At 38.7% G+C, this 15,906-nt stretch overlaps 1 protein-coding gene across 3 annotated transcripts in view; it reads right to left on the reverse strand.

Moving 5' to 3' along the window:
* The window catches only part of NAALADL2 (N-acetylated alpha-linked acidic dipeptidase like 2), a 421,140-nt gene that overhangs the window by 202,920 nt on the left and 202,314 nt on the right, over positions 1-15,906 (reverse strand). For all 3 annotated transcript variants that reach the window (XM_031055528.1, XM_031055527.1, XM_031055530.1), the window contains one exon: positions 11,077-11,578. In XM_031055528.1, coding sequence (XP_030911388.1) covers positions 11,077-11,570 — 494 coding nt within the window. In that variant the 5' untranslated portion in view covers positions 11,571-11,578. The remainder of the gene's footprint in view (positions 1-11,076; positions 11,579-15,906) is intronic.

The following is a 15,906-nucleotide window of genomic DNA, read 5'->3' on the forward strand; positions in this document are numbered from 1 at the left end:
GAGTTTCTCACTTAGACCTAATTTGATATAGGATAATTTGATCTTTAATGTCAGTCTTAATTACGTTAACTGAGGGGAAGGGATCCAATCCGACCGCCAACATTTAATCCTGCTCTGACTCATCCTGATCTGATTAACTGTTTCCCACACAGAGAAACCTTTTTAATGTCAAGACATACTGAGTCAGGAGGAAATGAGAGAGAGAGAGAAGAGAGACCCAGCCATCCATAAGCCTCATTCCTCCTCAGGAATCTGTGATCTGTACATGGCTGCTGAGGCAGCAGTGCTGGCAAAAACTGGGAAAAGGGAGTTAGATTAATCCAGGCAGGATGCAACACAAGTATGTAAAACCAATTTCCAAATCCACAAGACTAAAGGAGGATTTAATTTATTTAGCTTTGTATTTCTAGAATAATACCAAATGATTTTTGTTTTAACCGAGTCTGCTGCTTAGAAAAAAAAAATAAAATTAAAAAAAAAAAAGTTTTGCTAGCAAAGAACTGCAAATCGCAGATAATGCCCAGCCTGTTCACAGTGCCATGAACAGCTCCCTGTGCCTTTCAGGAGCTCTGTGACAGCACCCAGCTCCACCAGCCACCAAAGCCCAAATCCTCTGGTTTAGCTCAGTCTGTTAATCAGGACAGACTATTAATATCAAGCCCTCTCAGGCATCCTAGCAAAACCAGCTCAAGAACAAAGGGGAAAAAAGCATTAATTCAAAAAGTTAGTCACAAATTTTATTCATCTTGGTATGCTTCAATACAAGCTCTAAAAAGACTGATGAAACACAGAGATCAGGGGAAAAAAAACCAGAAATCACTAAGTCATCTCACCTTTTCTACACCATAGACATATTTTGCCTTGTGTTGAACCCTACGACAGTTTGGCTAAAGAATATCCAACAACAGAACAAAGCCATAAAGGAGCTGGTTCCATTCATCAGCTTTTCTGTGCTGTGTACTTCTACTTGTAATTTAATGCTGGATTCTCCCCAGGTATCTTTTTTTTATATGGAAATAGTACTGCACTGCAATCAACTAACTTCATCTTACATTCTATATAACACTTGTGTTGATATGAATGAGATAAGCCCCCCAAGCTGTATTTATATGTAAGGACTGTGTCCTTAATAACTCTCTGGGCATTTATAACACAACCATCATGGTACTTTGAGTTCTTATCCCTTCAAAGGAGCTATGAACACAAGGAGTACTTGTGGTCCTGGGATTAGAAGGCAATCAGGCTTCAGCCACAACCACAGGGAGAAGTGGTGCCAAGCACTGGAATATATGACAGCTTTGAGAAGTGCTGTGTAAAGCACAGAACTTCAGCTATTATGCAAAATTACACCTATGTATTCACACAGGCACAAAACCCCATACAGAAATGGACAGCTACACAAATAGATATGTTTCTGTCTGTAGGAAACAGCCTTTACAAAAGTTATTGAATTAAAAAAAAAACAAACCCCACACATTTTCCACAACCACAAAATGAATACCTGTATTAACAGCATGCCCTATCTATCTTCTTAGCACATCAACTGAATAATTTAGAAACAATATCCCCTGCTAGGATCTGTGCTAGGATCCTGAGGAACCATGCAGATTTACCTTTTTTTTTTTTTTTTGTCACAGGGTTTAATTTTCTTAAATAGTTTCCAGAAAGATTAGTAAAGAAAAACAGGCATTATAATACAGAAGAAAACCATTTGTATATTTTAGGTCACTATTTGCACTGCTAGCAACACAGCAGCAGGTTCCATTTGCCTTGCACTAAGCATGTTATGAATAATTCAGCTCCTTGCTTCCTTCCCTAAATAGTTGACAGGGAACAGAAACTTTGTTCATGACCTGTATGGCCTTTTTTGAAGCCTGCCTATTTATTTAATAATGCACACATCACAAGGTCCATCACCCAGGCTGGCACTTATTGAAAATAAAAGCATTCAATAACAATTACTAACAAATGACCATAAAACAAGTGACTTCCCAGAGCTACCACCTTTTCCTTGCAAATAGCACTCAGCCAACTATTTCAATAATTAAATGCTCTCAATCTGCACTGCATCAGCCCTGGCTCACAGAGCCTTGGACAGGAAACAGATTCCAGAAGCACTGGGAACACCTTCCAGCCTGGCCACAAGTGTAACTGTGAATATCTGAGCTCTCTGCTAAGCCCTCCTGGAACAGAGAGAGCAATGTCCATCACAGGCACACTGACATTTTCATGGGCTCCTTACGCATTTTGAACTATTGATCCTTCTTCTCACTGTCTCACCTCTCCAAATTTTGATCAAGTCCTGGCCTTCTCCAGTCTGTGGGCTTCAGTTAGTCACCCGAGGCAGCAGCAAAATGTGATTTTGTCAGGAGCATCACACCAGTTCTGACTGCTGAGTCAAGGTAATGGGCTTCGAAATTCTGGCCATTTCATCAGTTCTGTATTACGAGAGAGGATTACTGCAGGGGTCTGCAGCCATGTCCCAACTTCCACAGGAAAGACATTCCAAATCACTTTCTTTCTCTAGACCCAACTCTCAGTAAAATACTATAATTATTGCAAACTTATGTCTGCCGAGATTTCACAAATTTCCTGGAGAGAAATCAATCTGTGATGGGGTCCTGACCCTTTCAGCAACAGTGACCTTTCTCTTGAAGCCTCACACAACCCAATTAATTTGCCAGATGGCTAATGAAGATTGAGCACCCATTAAAAAAAGTAAAACAAATAAGATCTTAAAGTGTTATTTTTAATGCTCATTTTTGTTTCTGTTATCTTCTCTACTCTGTTAAATCACAAATTTTCACGAAAGAGAAATAAAGACATTAAGCTGGTCAAAGACCAGACTTTGCTTTGTGAGGAGCTGTCAGCACACACCCCCCAAATTCCCCAAACAGGAACAAAAATCATGAGGTCTCCAAGAAAAAAAGATTTCCAAACAATTTTGCTTCTGAGCTATTCGAACATTCTGTTTTGATAGTGACATTTCAATTCACTTTTCAACTTTCTTGTTTCCCTTGAAAGAAAAAAAGAAGGGAAAGAGAAAATTCCATCTTACTGGAAAATTACAGCCTTTTCAGCCTTGAAGAAACACTCATAAACCAAGCAGAGTATGAGTTGGTATTTTAACTTGTACAGGAACATATGTAAATTTGTGGCAACTGGATGTGTCCAAAGGCTACATCACCTTACATGAAGGATGAGAAAGGAAACACCAGCCTATATGAAGGATGAAACTTGAAAATGTATATTTAAAGATCACTCATTACTGAGACTGACAGAAATTAGACACACACACAGAGTAGGAGGCATTATTTAACTTCTTGTCCATGAACAGTACTGTAAAAATTAAAAAAAGCCAACTTCTTTAATTTTGAAAAGCCTTACACTCCACAAGCTCCAATATTGCCAGGGAAAGCCTCAACTTTGCAATGCAGTCCATATTTGTTTCATTCCAGAAACTCATCAGCTTTCAAAGAGAATTGAACTGAGAATAGAAGCCCCTTAACAGAAGACTACTGCAGAATACCACCATTAAAATTGATTATTATTCAGACAATATCAATTTCATTATCCCTGATCGATCCTGAGCAATGTTCCCCAGCAACCTTCAGTTACAAATTCTGCATGAACAGTAACTTAATGCAGTACAGCAAATTGCAGCTAGTTAAATTCAGCAACAGTCTGGCTTATCAGGCTTCCAGCAAATAGCTGTCATAGGTGCTGATGGCAGGGAACTGCTTGTCAAAGCACCACCAAGAAAGGGCTGAGAAAACTCCTTCCCCTCATGGCTTTGTTAATTTGATTTATGTGTAGAGGCAGGAAACTAATTGCTTATTGTTGCAGTGCCTACCATGGAACTGCAGATCCCACTGAAAGGCTGGATCTCAGGAGTACCCATGGACTTCAGTCTCACACCGTGCTGATGAGAGATGCATCCTAAACACCAATCTGCTGGGCTTGCTGCCTCAGAAATTGTAGGGACTCTTGGAATGCCCTCAGCCGCCATCTCTGAGGAAAAATCCACCCTCTGAGCACACAGTAACGCTGGGAAGTTCAGAGCAGAGATAGAAGAGACTCCTGTGTTGTTCAGGCAGTCCACGTGTCACTAATTAAATTGTTAAGGGGGTTTGTTCTGCAAGGTTTGTTCCTCACTATTGTTATAAACACATCCCTGGGACCACCAGCCAAAATTGCTGATCCTCCTTGAATTGAATTTCAAGGACTGGACAGCGAAGGACAACTTTGTCCAATTTCTTCACCCTGTGGTATTTGCCAAATGGAAGCACCTGGCCTTCTAAGAAAACTGGTTGTCATCTCAGAAGGCTGTACGGCTTTTATTCCTTCAGGTTCTTTCTGTTAGGAAAAATGTGGTTTGATTCAATCTATAAAAATGATAGATGGCAACGTAAATACCTTTTTAGCTTCTAAATACTGCCTTTTAGGCAGCATTAGTGTCAAGAGCTGCTCAGAAATCTCAAGTATTTCTGTCTTCCAGGTAAAGTCAAGTGCAGAGCCTATCACTCACCAAAAGTTTCTTAAAATGGATGGATTTTTACAATCCATAGATGTTTCACCATCCATTCCAGATTGTCCCTGAAACATAAATGCTCCCTTGAAAATCTGAGCTTTTCAAACAGCACCAGACACCTACAGGCAAAGGGGAGAGCAAGATGTCCTGGGGCAGCCCAGCTGACAGAAGGATCCAAGGCATCATCAGGCCCTCCTCAATCCCTCTGCTACCCCAAACAGGCAGGAATGTGTAATGCCAGACCTTTAAAAAGCAAATTACTCACTCAGCCACGTTGGCACAGCTCATTTCATCATCTATTAGGGAAAGCAGCACTTGTCACCACTCAGAATTGCTGTTCTAATTGGGACTAAATTGCCCCACACTTTAAGCAGTGATGGTAACGCAGCACATAGCTAATGGCCATGGAAATTGGTTCTCTCTCTAAACCCTAACCACACTCCTCTTGTGAGGACTCTGAGGCAATTCCAGCAAGGTAATCTTTAAAATTAGTAAGATTATGCAATTCAAAAATAAGTGATCAGAGCAAAATTCATTTATACTTTACAGCCTATCAAAAACCAGTGTCACTTTCTCATGGAACACACGAGGCACTGTAGAACAGCAGGACTAAAGCCATTCATCTAAGATGTGACAGTAAATTTATCAAGGGACTTATTGCTTATTATGCTGATGTGGCATAATATAGTTTATTGATTCTAATTCATTAACATATCACACTTATTGCTTAGGAAATCAAACATGCATTGCTTAGGAAAATTATCTTAAGGCAACACTATGTACTTAATTTACAAAGGATACAGTTACAATACAAAGAATCGGATTTTACTGGAAATTATTTCCCAAATCAAACATCTAAAAATCGATATATTTTGATGGATATTGTTAAAAAAATAATCAACGAAAAAGAAAACTTCTTCTCAGTGAAACACTTGGTGGACTTGAAACACGTCCTTTCAATGTAAGTAAACCATAACCTAAGACGTTTCTTCAAAAAGGAAAAGGAATATTATAAGCCTATGCTGCAGATGACCCTAACAGGATCAAACTTACATGTCCTTCTCATGTATTATATCAATATAATGCATCCTTTTTTCATATAAAGAAAAAGAAACAAAATTTTTAAAAATAATGAAACCAAGGAAAACTATAAAACAAACAAGCCTTTCTATTAACACCTCTGAAGTACAGATATAACCTATTTTTTGGTTTAAAAAGAAATCATACTTGACATAAGTGGGTATCTGAAGCCTAAATTTATCAAGTCTCTGTTCCACAGATAGCACTTGGGTCACACAGGGCATCTTTCTTCCACAAAAGCCACCTCCCCATGTTCCCAGAGCCATTCTTCAATGGGGAGGTGGCAGGGGGAAAAGCGGGAACTTTCCCTTGTCTGGTATTACTCTCATCTCCTTTCAAAAAGGACTTTGTACTTATAAATACACATTCAAAATTATCATGTGAATGAAGAGAGTCCCAAGTGATTCTGCAGTGGGAATGAAATGGATCTAGGGAGCTCACTTAGCTCCTGGTTACCTGGGAATACACCAACATCCATTCCCAAAGATGAAGCAGGCCTGGCTTCAGACTGAGCCTAACTAGATGTAATACTTGCATTTTTGATAGCAACACAAGAAGCACCTGAAACTGATATCCAGGAGGAAACAGGGTGAGTTCCCATTGCTTTTTTTCATTGTTCTTTCCAGCTGTTGGTGTGACAAAAACCAAAATTTGTGTACAGGGAACAAAACTGTCATGAGTGAAGTGAGCTAGGCCAGCACACTGCTCCCAGCAGCCATGGAGAGGTCAGGTGTAGCTGTTAATTAGCAGTAGCTGTTAATAAGAGTGGGCACTAAATGGGTCTGTACCCAGGGAAGCAGTGACCAGAGCACTCCTTCCTCACACCCTTCCTGAGGATGCTCTGCTCCTGCAGGGATTCCACATTCCTGGAAAAAGGCAATTCACCAAGCACCAGCCTGTAAATTTACTTCAGTCCAAGTCTCCAAAACTACAATTTTCCAGGCTCTCTCTGCTCCTCAGGTATGTATTTCACAGGCTTTGCCTGAGAAAAATATTTGAAGCCCCAAGGTATTAACATCACTGATTACAACTGATCAGGGAACAAGAAACACTTGGACATGGAAGCTTCTCACTTCACTTTGAAAAAAAGAGAAAAAAAAACAAGTAAAAGTCCTTTTCTCACTGCACTGGCACTTTTATTCCTTGGCCATGACACACAGGAGAGCAGCTGCTGCCTGCTCTCCCAAAGCCCTTTGAAGAATTAAGCTGAAGTTATGGATGGCAGCAGGCACCAGTGACAAATCAATTCTTGCCAGAGATGGATTTGGGAGATCCTGCAGGTGATATCACCAGCTGGAATAAGGAACAGATATGCCTCTAAAGGACAGTTAGTTACAACTGGATGTATTATGAAGGGATTTAAACCTCCCTGTTGCTCCAGGGGGAGAAACATGACAGAGAAGGGAGCATTTGAGTGAGAATACACAGGATGAAAAGCAGAGTTGAAATGTAGGAGCTTCTCTGTAGACTGGCTGGAGAGCAAAGCAAAGATGCTTCCCTCTGTGCCCCCATCCCAGTTTTAATCATGGGAAGATTATCTAAAAAACCTGGCATCTGATATCAACCAAGATGTACAATTTTGGAAAGAAATTATGAGTAAAGCTCAATAAGGCTACAAGAATTTTAAGAACACAAGAGCAATCTGCTAATCTGATAAATAATGCACAGCCAGAGTTATCACTGGCATCAACACAACTGCCTCTTTCTTTTATTCTTAATATTCAACATCAATCTTTGTTTATCCATTTAATTTACAGAAGCCAGACCCAAAATTAAAACCTCATAAAAAATTATAATAGCCCCACATTTTCCAAATAAAATATGAATGTTTCATTTTGATTTGGTTTTGGAGTAATAAAATTGAAATTCTTTATATACATCATACAGAGTGAGAAAAAAACCAGCTGAATTTTCAAAAGCACTTAAGTGATAGTAGAAATCTGAGTGTCCTTTTAAAAAGTAGATTCTGTGTTTCAACTTTCTCCTGTTTTGGATGTAGGATTTATGTCCTTTTCATACCCACCCTGAAGGCCTTTTGGAGACAAGTTACACCTACCTTGAAGTTAAATTTTGTCATATGTCTTCCAGAAGAACACTGTGAAAAAGTTACACTCATGGCACAAACAGATATAATTACTGGATTCTCATCAGCCCTGTGATGTCTGCAGAATCAAGAGTGATTTTTACCAGATCTGATTCTGCCTGTACTGTGGAGCAGATTGTTTATCTTCAAAAATATATAGCTAAACAAATGTAGTATTTAAACTCCTGAATTCTTTGATTTACTGACTGAATCCTATTAACAATATTGGTCCTTTTTTCTTTTTTGTCCCAGTTTAAAATGCAGCATGCTAGGTGAGGAAAAGCTCTTCATTTTTCTTGTGCAATTACTTTTCCCCTTCAGGCACCTCTGGCAACCCATCTTGAAACCTCTGAAACATGAGGAATTAACTCATTTCTGCCTTTTATTGTGAACAATGCAAGCACCTCCTCCGAGGGGGTGGGGAGAGGTGTCCAAAAAGGCTCACAGAGATAATGTTGATTTAGGCTGTACCACTGATTAAGCAACTTGGCCAAAACCAGTAATTACAACTGTGCTAAATTGCACAGAAATCCTGTAGCATTCCCATTTCACAGGAAACAAAGTGCAAAGTCGAAGAAATAAAAGCCAACACACCAAGTTTTCTTACTTAATGATTTCTTGTATGTCTGCTGGGGGGGGGGGGGGGGGGGGGGGGGACAAAAAACAAACAAAAAAACCAAAACAACAACAACATCAACAACAACCCAACAAACCAAAAAAAACAACCCCACAACCTTAACGGAGCCAGGATGATGCAGACAGTCAGGATGGCACTGACAAAAGAGGAGCCCACCAGGAGCCTCCAGTGGAGAACCTGAATATCCCAATTCAGCAACCCATGAACACAAACTGCAGATATCCTACACCATCACAGAATTGTTTAGGTTGAAAAACACCTCTAAGACTGAGTCCAACCATTAAGCCAGCACTTCTGAGTGACAAGGTGACTAAACATGTCCCTAAAAGCCACATCTATACATCCTTTAAATCCCTCCAGGGATGGAGACTCAACCACTTTGACAGGGATTTGTAGACAGGCTTCATCAACTCACACAGAATCCAGTCCTAATCCAAACAAAACCAACACAAGCTCCCTGGAGCACTTCTGCCACCTCTTTAGAAGTGCAAAGGGTTAAATCCTCAAAGCTTCAGCTGACCACAAGCAGATTTCACCCCAACAGAAGTTCCCACCCCAGACCTTCAAGCACATTTAAGGTGATGTCTGCTCCAGCACTATGATTGGCACCACTGTGTCTCTTGAACACTTTTGGTTTTTTTCCTCCTAATTCCTTCACAGGATTGTTAGCAAACTCCCATACCATCTGAGCCTGATCTAAGGAGTAAACAACAGAAATTAAATTAATGTCATGCTCAGTAACATTTAGAAATTGCAAGCTAAGCAGCTGCCACTTATACCTCGTAACTCAGTATTTTATTGAAGGAAGTTTTCAAATAACATATATTGATTTTGTCAGGTTTGGGCTTTTTTTTTTTTCTTTTTACCCAAGCAACATACTTTGCACATTCTGTACTTGTAGCCCTACACACATCCAGGTTTCCTTGCAGTCACTCTGACTCCTGCCAAACAGATGTTGAGGGAAAGCAACTGAACACAACATGGGATAAAAGCTGTCTCAGACCAAAATGCTGGGTTAGGAAAAACTTATGGGTAATGCAGTACATTAAAAACATTGATCATATATTTATACACAGAATTGATAGGTAGCTGAATTAATATTCGACTGCTTTTACTGAATTCATACTATTAAACAGGAAAAAAAAACCCAAACAAGTATTAAGAATTATGTTACAGGATGGCAACTACTGAAGTTTTTTAAGTTTCAAAGTATTTATATAATTCATTTTACCTAAAATCCAGATTCTCACTAGCATCTTAATAGCAAGCTAAAATCATTTGACAAGTGATAAAGGGTTTGAAAAGGGATGGTTTTAAACCACCCTTTGAAATAGTAGAATGGCAAGAGATTCCCAGTCCCCAAACACAAAGTACTCAAGTATTATCCTGAGTCTGACAGACATGTCAGCAATTTGCTGTAATTTGTGTAATACCCAATCTTAGGGCTTAGCTCACTCCAATACTTTGGTTGTGACAAAGCCTAATGACAGAATTCAGTTCCATTTACTCTCTGAAAGACAAATAAGTTATCTTTTTACATTAAAAAATCAACATTTTTCATGACCTGAACACTTTCCCATTATGAAAATAATTAGATTTGTATGAAGTAGAATCAGTTCAGTACCTGAAAACTGACATGAAACCCTTCATATTTACCTTTTCTCTTGAATTTAGTAACAGTGTTGGCTCAAAACATGGTATTACTCACAGGATTTAAGACTTGGCTTAGTAAATATGATAAAATACAAATATTACTAGAACACCCATGTGGCTACTTCTGATGTATTTCTGATCTACTCTGTAACATCTCTCTGGATGACCATGACAACAAACTTTTCTAACTTCAGGGATGGGAGTTCTGCTGCTTCTGAGCTGACAGTGGTCAAAAAATCTGCAATTCATTACCTTTAATATGAAAAAGGAACTTTGCATTCCAGAAACCAAAAATAAGCTCATCTCCCCTCCCCATATAGAAATAACTTTCAGAAGTTGGCAACTTCAAAAGTTGGTTCCTGCCTATTTTCTTCCACAGTCACTGCTACAGAAAAGTGATTATACTCTGACACAAACATGTTATATAGACTGTCAAACAAGTGAAAGGATTCCACACTGAAAAAATAATAAAATCAAACCCAGTCAAACCCAGGTATTTTACAAAAACTTACATTCTTAAAAGAGGTAATAAAGGAAAAAAAAAACAAACAAACAAACAAAAAACAAATCACCATCTTTCAGAGTGCAAAGGTCAATTTTTCCATCCTAAAACTATAGAAGATAAAGGTTTAATTTACCATATAGAAAAAAAAAACCAAAAAAACCCAGAATTCATTTTTGTGACAGAAATTAGATAGGGATTTTTTTAAAGCATAAAATATTATAATTCATATCAACCTTGCTTTTAAATAGTGTTATTTGTCAGTCAGCTGGATCTAGGACAGCTGTTCTATTGTCTGTATTTCCATTCAATTTGAATTATCTGTGTTTTTTCAATTCATTTACATTAAAGATAATATATTTCGCAATAGAACATTAATAAAGCAAAACCTATTATGATTAGCACAAATTTGCATTCTTAAAAGACGAATTTTGTATACGCTTATGAACATCTCCCAAGTGTCATGATAAAACTGAACATTAAAAAAAAAAGTCAGGGTTTGTAAATAAGATTCCACATAAAAAAATCAGGTGAAGACTTAACAGTCACACCTGAGAGCATTTAGACAAAAAACCTGCCAAGGTACGTACCTGTAAATCCGTTGAATATTTTCAGCTTTGATTTCCTTGAGAATTTCATGGTAGATCTGAGGATTATTTGGTTCTTGAGATGTTGGGGGAGAAGGGCATTTCTTGTGTGCATAATATCCTATCACAATTCCAAAAATAAATAAAATCAAAGCACTGCAAAACACTTTCAGTATCCGAAAAAAGCTGCAGCGGTTGCTCTTTGGTGCCTGTCTCGTGTAGTGGGAGATGTAGTCAGGGTCTTCCTGGAGCCTCTGGAATCTTCCCTTTGGGGAAGAGGAAGGCTGGATGGGCTCCAGGTCGAGGTCAGGGCTCTGTGAGTTGCCCAGGTGGTGCTGGGCTGTGCTGTCCAGTCGGAAATGGTCAAAGCCAGGCTCCTCCAGCTCTTTCTCCATGTCCCACTCCAGGTCCAACGCTGTGGCTTGGAGCTCATCGTTGTCCAGATATGGAGAGTGCCCCTGTGCTCTCTGGTCTGCATTCACTTTGTGATAGGCCATCTTTTTATCTATTAAAACAAAATTTAAAACAGAAATGTTTGTTTCTATATGCACACCTAAACAATTTATTTATTCTTTGTAAACCTGAGAGAACGAAACAGACAATAAAGCCCAAAAACTGGCTTCTCAGTACTTCACTCTCCCCATTTCCATTGTCCTGTCTTTTGTCACATCAGCAGCCCTGTGAACATCATCATGGGAAATATATTGTAAAAATATGAATAAAAGGAATTTTAAAGTGCCAATGGCAAAGCACTGAAATTATCCAATTATTTTGTCAGTCCTCAAGATAATATTAAAAAATTGAGTGAAGGCTCAGAGTTTCCAAAACAATTATTTGTTACCTGAAAGTAGTTTTAAAGCTTAACAACTGTGTGCAACAATTTCATTTCACACACTATACAAAATAATGCTGCTAAAATAAAGTTGAAAAGCTGGAAATAATATGAATTGCCTGATCTGATTCTAAACACAAGGAAATGATGAATTAAAAAAGAAACTTCAGGGTGACACTATACTTACATATCAATAAAAGGCTTCCATTTAGATGGAGCATTCTATTATTTATAGGTATTTTAAATGCATAGTTCCGGAATGACTGATGAATTTACTTAGAAATTGTCCCAGCTGTTTTGCTCCACTTATTTTTCCCATTTTAATGAATCAAAAGCACTACCAGGTAAGTACTTGCAACAAAATCACTCTTTTAATAGCAAGGCATAACTCTGGCACTTCTAGATATTTCTATGGAAGTAGAAGCCCTCTACAGGGAACTCTGACCTCCACTACAAACACTCAAAGTCAATTTTCAACAAATCATCTTTGACAGACTGCAACAACAGGGTGCCTTTTCCCCCACATTCTGACAATAGCTATTCCAACACACAAGCATCTGTAATTTAGGGCTTTTCAAACATTAGTCTCACTTCTCAATTAGAATTAAATGAAGACAAAGACATGAAACCTCTCATAGCGATGAACACTAGACTGACACATACAACACTACATTACCACTCCATTTTTATGTTTTAAGGCATTTTCACTCCCTAAGATTCACCTCCAAATAACATTACCACATAACAGAGGAACCCACTGTAATGGCAAAGTGGAATTCAGCTTTTTGAAGCTCTCTGAAGAGAGCAAACTGCTTGCAAGCTCCAATATAATGAAACAGCCTATTGTCCCCTGAAAGGCTATCTGCCTCTATACAATACCAATTTACAGTGCCTATTTTCCCCCTACAGCCATATAAATATCCCTCACCTATAACTGTCAGACAGTCTGGGAACAGCCAAGAGACCCCACATGTTCCAAGTCACCATTCCAGTCCCTTTGCAAATCATTTCTCCCCCCTGCAGCCCAAACTCTTCCAGAGGCAGTGAGAGCAGCAGAGTTTAGAGTGAGATGAGCTAAAGACTCTTAAATTAGTGTGAAAGCCTGCATTATTTATTTAATAAATAACGACTGCAAATTCAGTCTTTAAATTCCAGCAGAGTCCACAAATGGCTGCAAAGTCAAACAGCTGCAAAGCTGCTGTGGCTGCTCTCTGTGGAGTTTGTTAGCCCAGCCCTCAGGTTTGAGAAGGATCCTCTGAACTCCAGCACCACAATCCCCACGGTTGTGGATGACCTGGAGATCTCCCAAGGGAGCACTCTGCCTCTCCATCCAGGTTGTTCAGGAAGATATTTAAAAATGCCAGCCCCAGAAATGATGCCTGCTGCACTGAGCTTCCTGCCAAGCACCAAGGGGACATCAAACCATATATTAATATTCTTTGGAAAATTGAGATAACTCATTTTCAGGCTATTTATCTGCCCTTTCACTCTGTCGCCTCTTCTATTAGTGGAAGGATTAACTTGCAAACCATCAGTGACAGAGATCATTGCTAGGTAATAGCAACTGCCCAACAACCTCATCTTTCCAACTCACTTCACATTGCTTTTTATTAGAAATTAAAGACTGATGTTTTGTCCTTTAAAGCAAAGCAAATCATCACTGCATTTCATAAACAGGTAATTTTGGGTCTAGAATTCCTGATAAAATTAGGAATTTAACAAATTGGTTTAGGCAAACAGGTAAACCCTTGGCAGATTACTACAGTACTAGCCATAAACCAGAATTAAGGCAGTTTTTGAGATGGTGTTTCATGGCAAATATTAATCTTGCTGAGCTTATAAATGTTGACCACTGCCTATCTGTGGTAGTTAAGTTTTCCCCGTATTTATGATATGAAAAAAATGGTGTTATTGTTCAATGGAGTGTATTAATAAAGGTTATTTAAATCTGCATATGAATGCATAATAAAAATTCATATGAAATTCCTTGAAATGGTTATTATGCAAATGAGTAGTAACCCCTTTCCACAGCTTAACATCTTAGCAATTCAATTTTCATTCAGCGCACCAAAACCAGTTTCCTCACTTCAGGAAAAAAAAAAAAAAAACAAAAAACAAACAAACCAACAAACACGCAAGCAGCTAAATGACCTAAAATTAAAAAATCAATATTCAATTCAAGTTTTATATTTGAGACCAGTCTTTGGAGTATGGGATCTTATTAGCAACACACGTCCTTTAGTTAAAGAATGCAAAGAATGCAAGAGTAGCTGCAGTTGTTAGCTTCACTTTTCCCACTAATATTTCTAAGCTCCTTGTTCCAGTCAAAGGACTCACCTTGAAGTATCTGAGATCAGGGCCTGCACTGCATTTAACCATTCCAAAAGTAATTTTACAAAGGGTTCCTGGCTCTTAAAGCACAGATCATTTGTACCATGCAATCTGTAACACCTGCTCTATTCAATATTTGGTATTTAGCTGGTTAAGGAAGTAGGCATAATTTAAACATTATTTATTAAATGTAGTTTTGGCTTGGAACTGGAAGGAGAAGGAAAACACCACATATTCACAGTAATAGTGCATTGTGAAAAAAAGACAATAGGAATACAGGAAAAATGAAGTCAAGAAAAAACCACTACAGTACTCTAGTTCAGTCTTCTCTATAACACAGACCATAAAATGAACATATTTTTGAATGACATTTTTGAAAACTTCAGGAGATAGAAAATTCACCCCATCTGCCAGCAAGCTGTTTCAACATTTAATTGTTGTTAAATACATGTTTTATTATGAAGATAAAAGAGCAACTGCAAAATGCCAGAAGTCTGAATATGCACCAAGCGAGCTTTAAAGCCACTCTATAGGGACAGCAAAGGGGATCATAAACTCTGGAACACTGGACAGAGCCAAGCTGATGACCAATAAAGCTGATGTACATTTCTATACTTCCACTGATTTGTGGGGAGAATGTTTATAGAGAGGTATCAAACCAAAGCTGAATATCCTTTCAATTAACTACACACAAGAAATCAGGAGAGTCAGCTTTATCAGATTGTTGTTGCCTTAACGAGCCCATTTCAAAACTCTCTGCCTGTGCTTTGACCTTAAAAATAACACATTTACATCCTGCCTGATAGGAATATCTTGTTATGGAACCACCAGCAACTTTTCCTGACAACTTTCCCTGCTTCAATCCCTTTCCAGCAAAGCTTTCGAAAACTACAGAATATGATCTTCATTAGAGGCCACCCCCAATACCTCCGTAACAGAAAAGTGAGTTTACATGAACATGAAACCAACAAGGAAAAAGCAATATGAGCATAACACTGTAAATTGTTTGTGACTGGTGCTGTAGTTGTTAAATGCAGCTCATAAATAGCTGAGACACTTAGCAGGCTCATGCCCAGCAGGAAGTGTTGGCAAGTGTTAATGGGCTGCCCGCAGAGAGCCCTTCTCAGGCTGCTGAAAAGGCAAAATTCACCCAGGAATTCTCCTAAAGGCCTTGGGGCCTCTCTGTACAGTCATAAATCCAAAATTCTAGGGCTGTTGGATCATCTCATTTTGAAGGGGTCTTTCCTCTTTGTTTTCTTCTCAGTATCTTCTATACAGAGTGCTTTTCCTCTAAGTCCTTGTAATCATTTTGTGCCCAGGGAAACCCCAAAGTAGATGTAATATCACCTTTTTAAAGGGCCAATGGATGTGCTTATCATGGAGCTCAACACCTACTGCACTTGCAAGGCTTAAGAGTATGTATGACAGCAAATTAGTACTTTGTTAAATGACATGATGCCAAGTTTCAGGCCTAGACAAATTTCTTCAGAGTTATAAATCCCTGACAAAACTTGTTTGCAGAAGAGATTATTATGTCCTTGTCAACAGCAACATTACACTGCCCTGTAATTCAAAAATAATAATGTGATATTTCCATCACCGCCGCCTTAATTCTGTGTAGTAATGATTGCTCCCTTCCCTCACCTTTGGGATATGAGCTTGGCAAGCAG

This window comes from Geospiza fortis, unplaced genomic scaffold (assembly GCF_000277835.1).
Source record: "Geospiza fortis unplaced genomic scaffold, GeoFor_1.0 scaffold172, whole genome shotgun sequence".
Taxonomy (NCBI): domain Eukaryota; kingdom Metazoa; phylum Chordata; class Aves; order Passeriformes; family Thraupidae; genus Geospiza; species Geospiza fortis.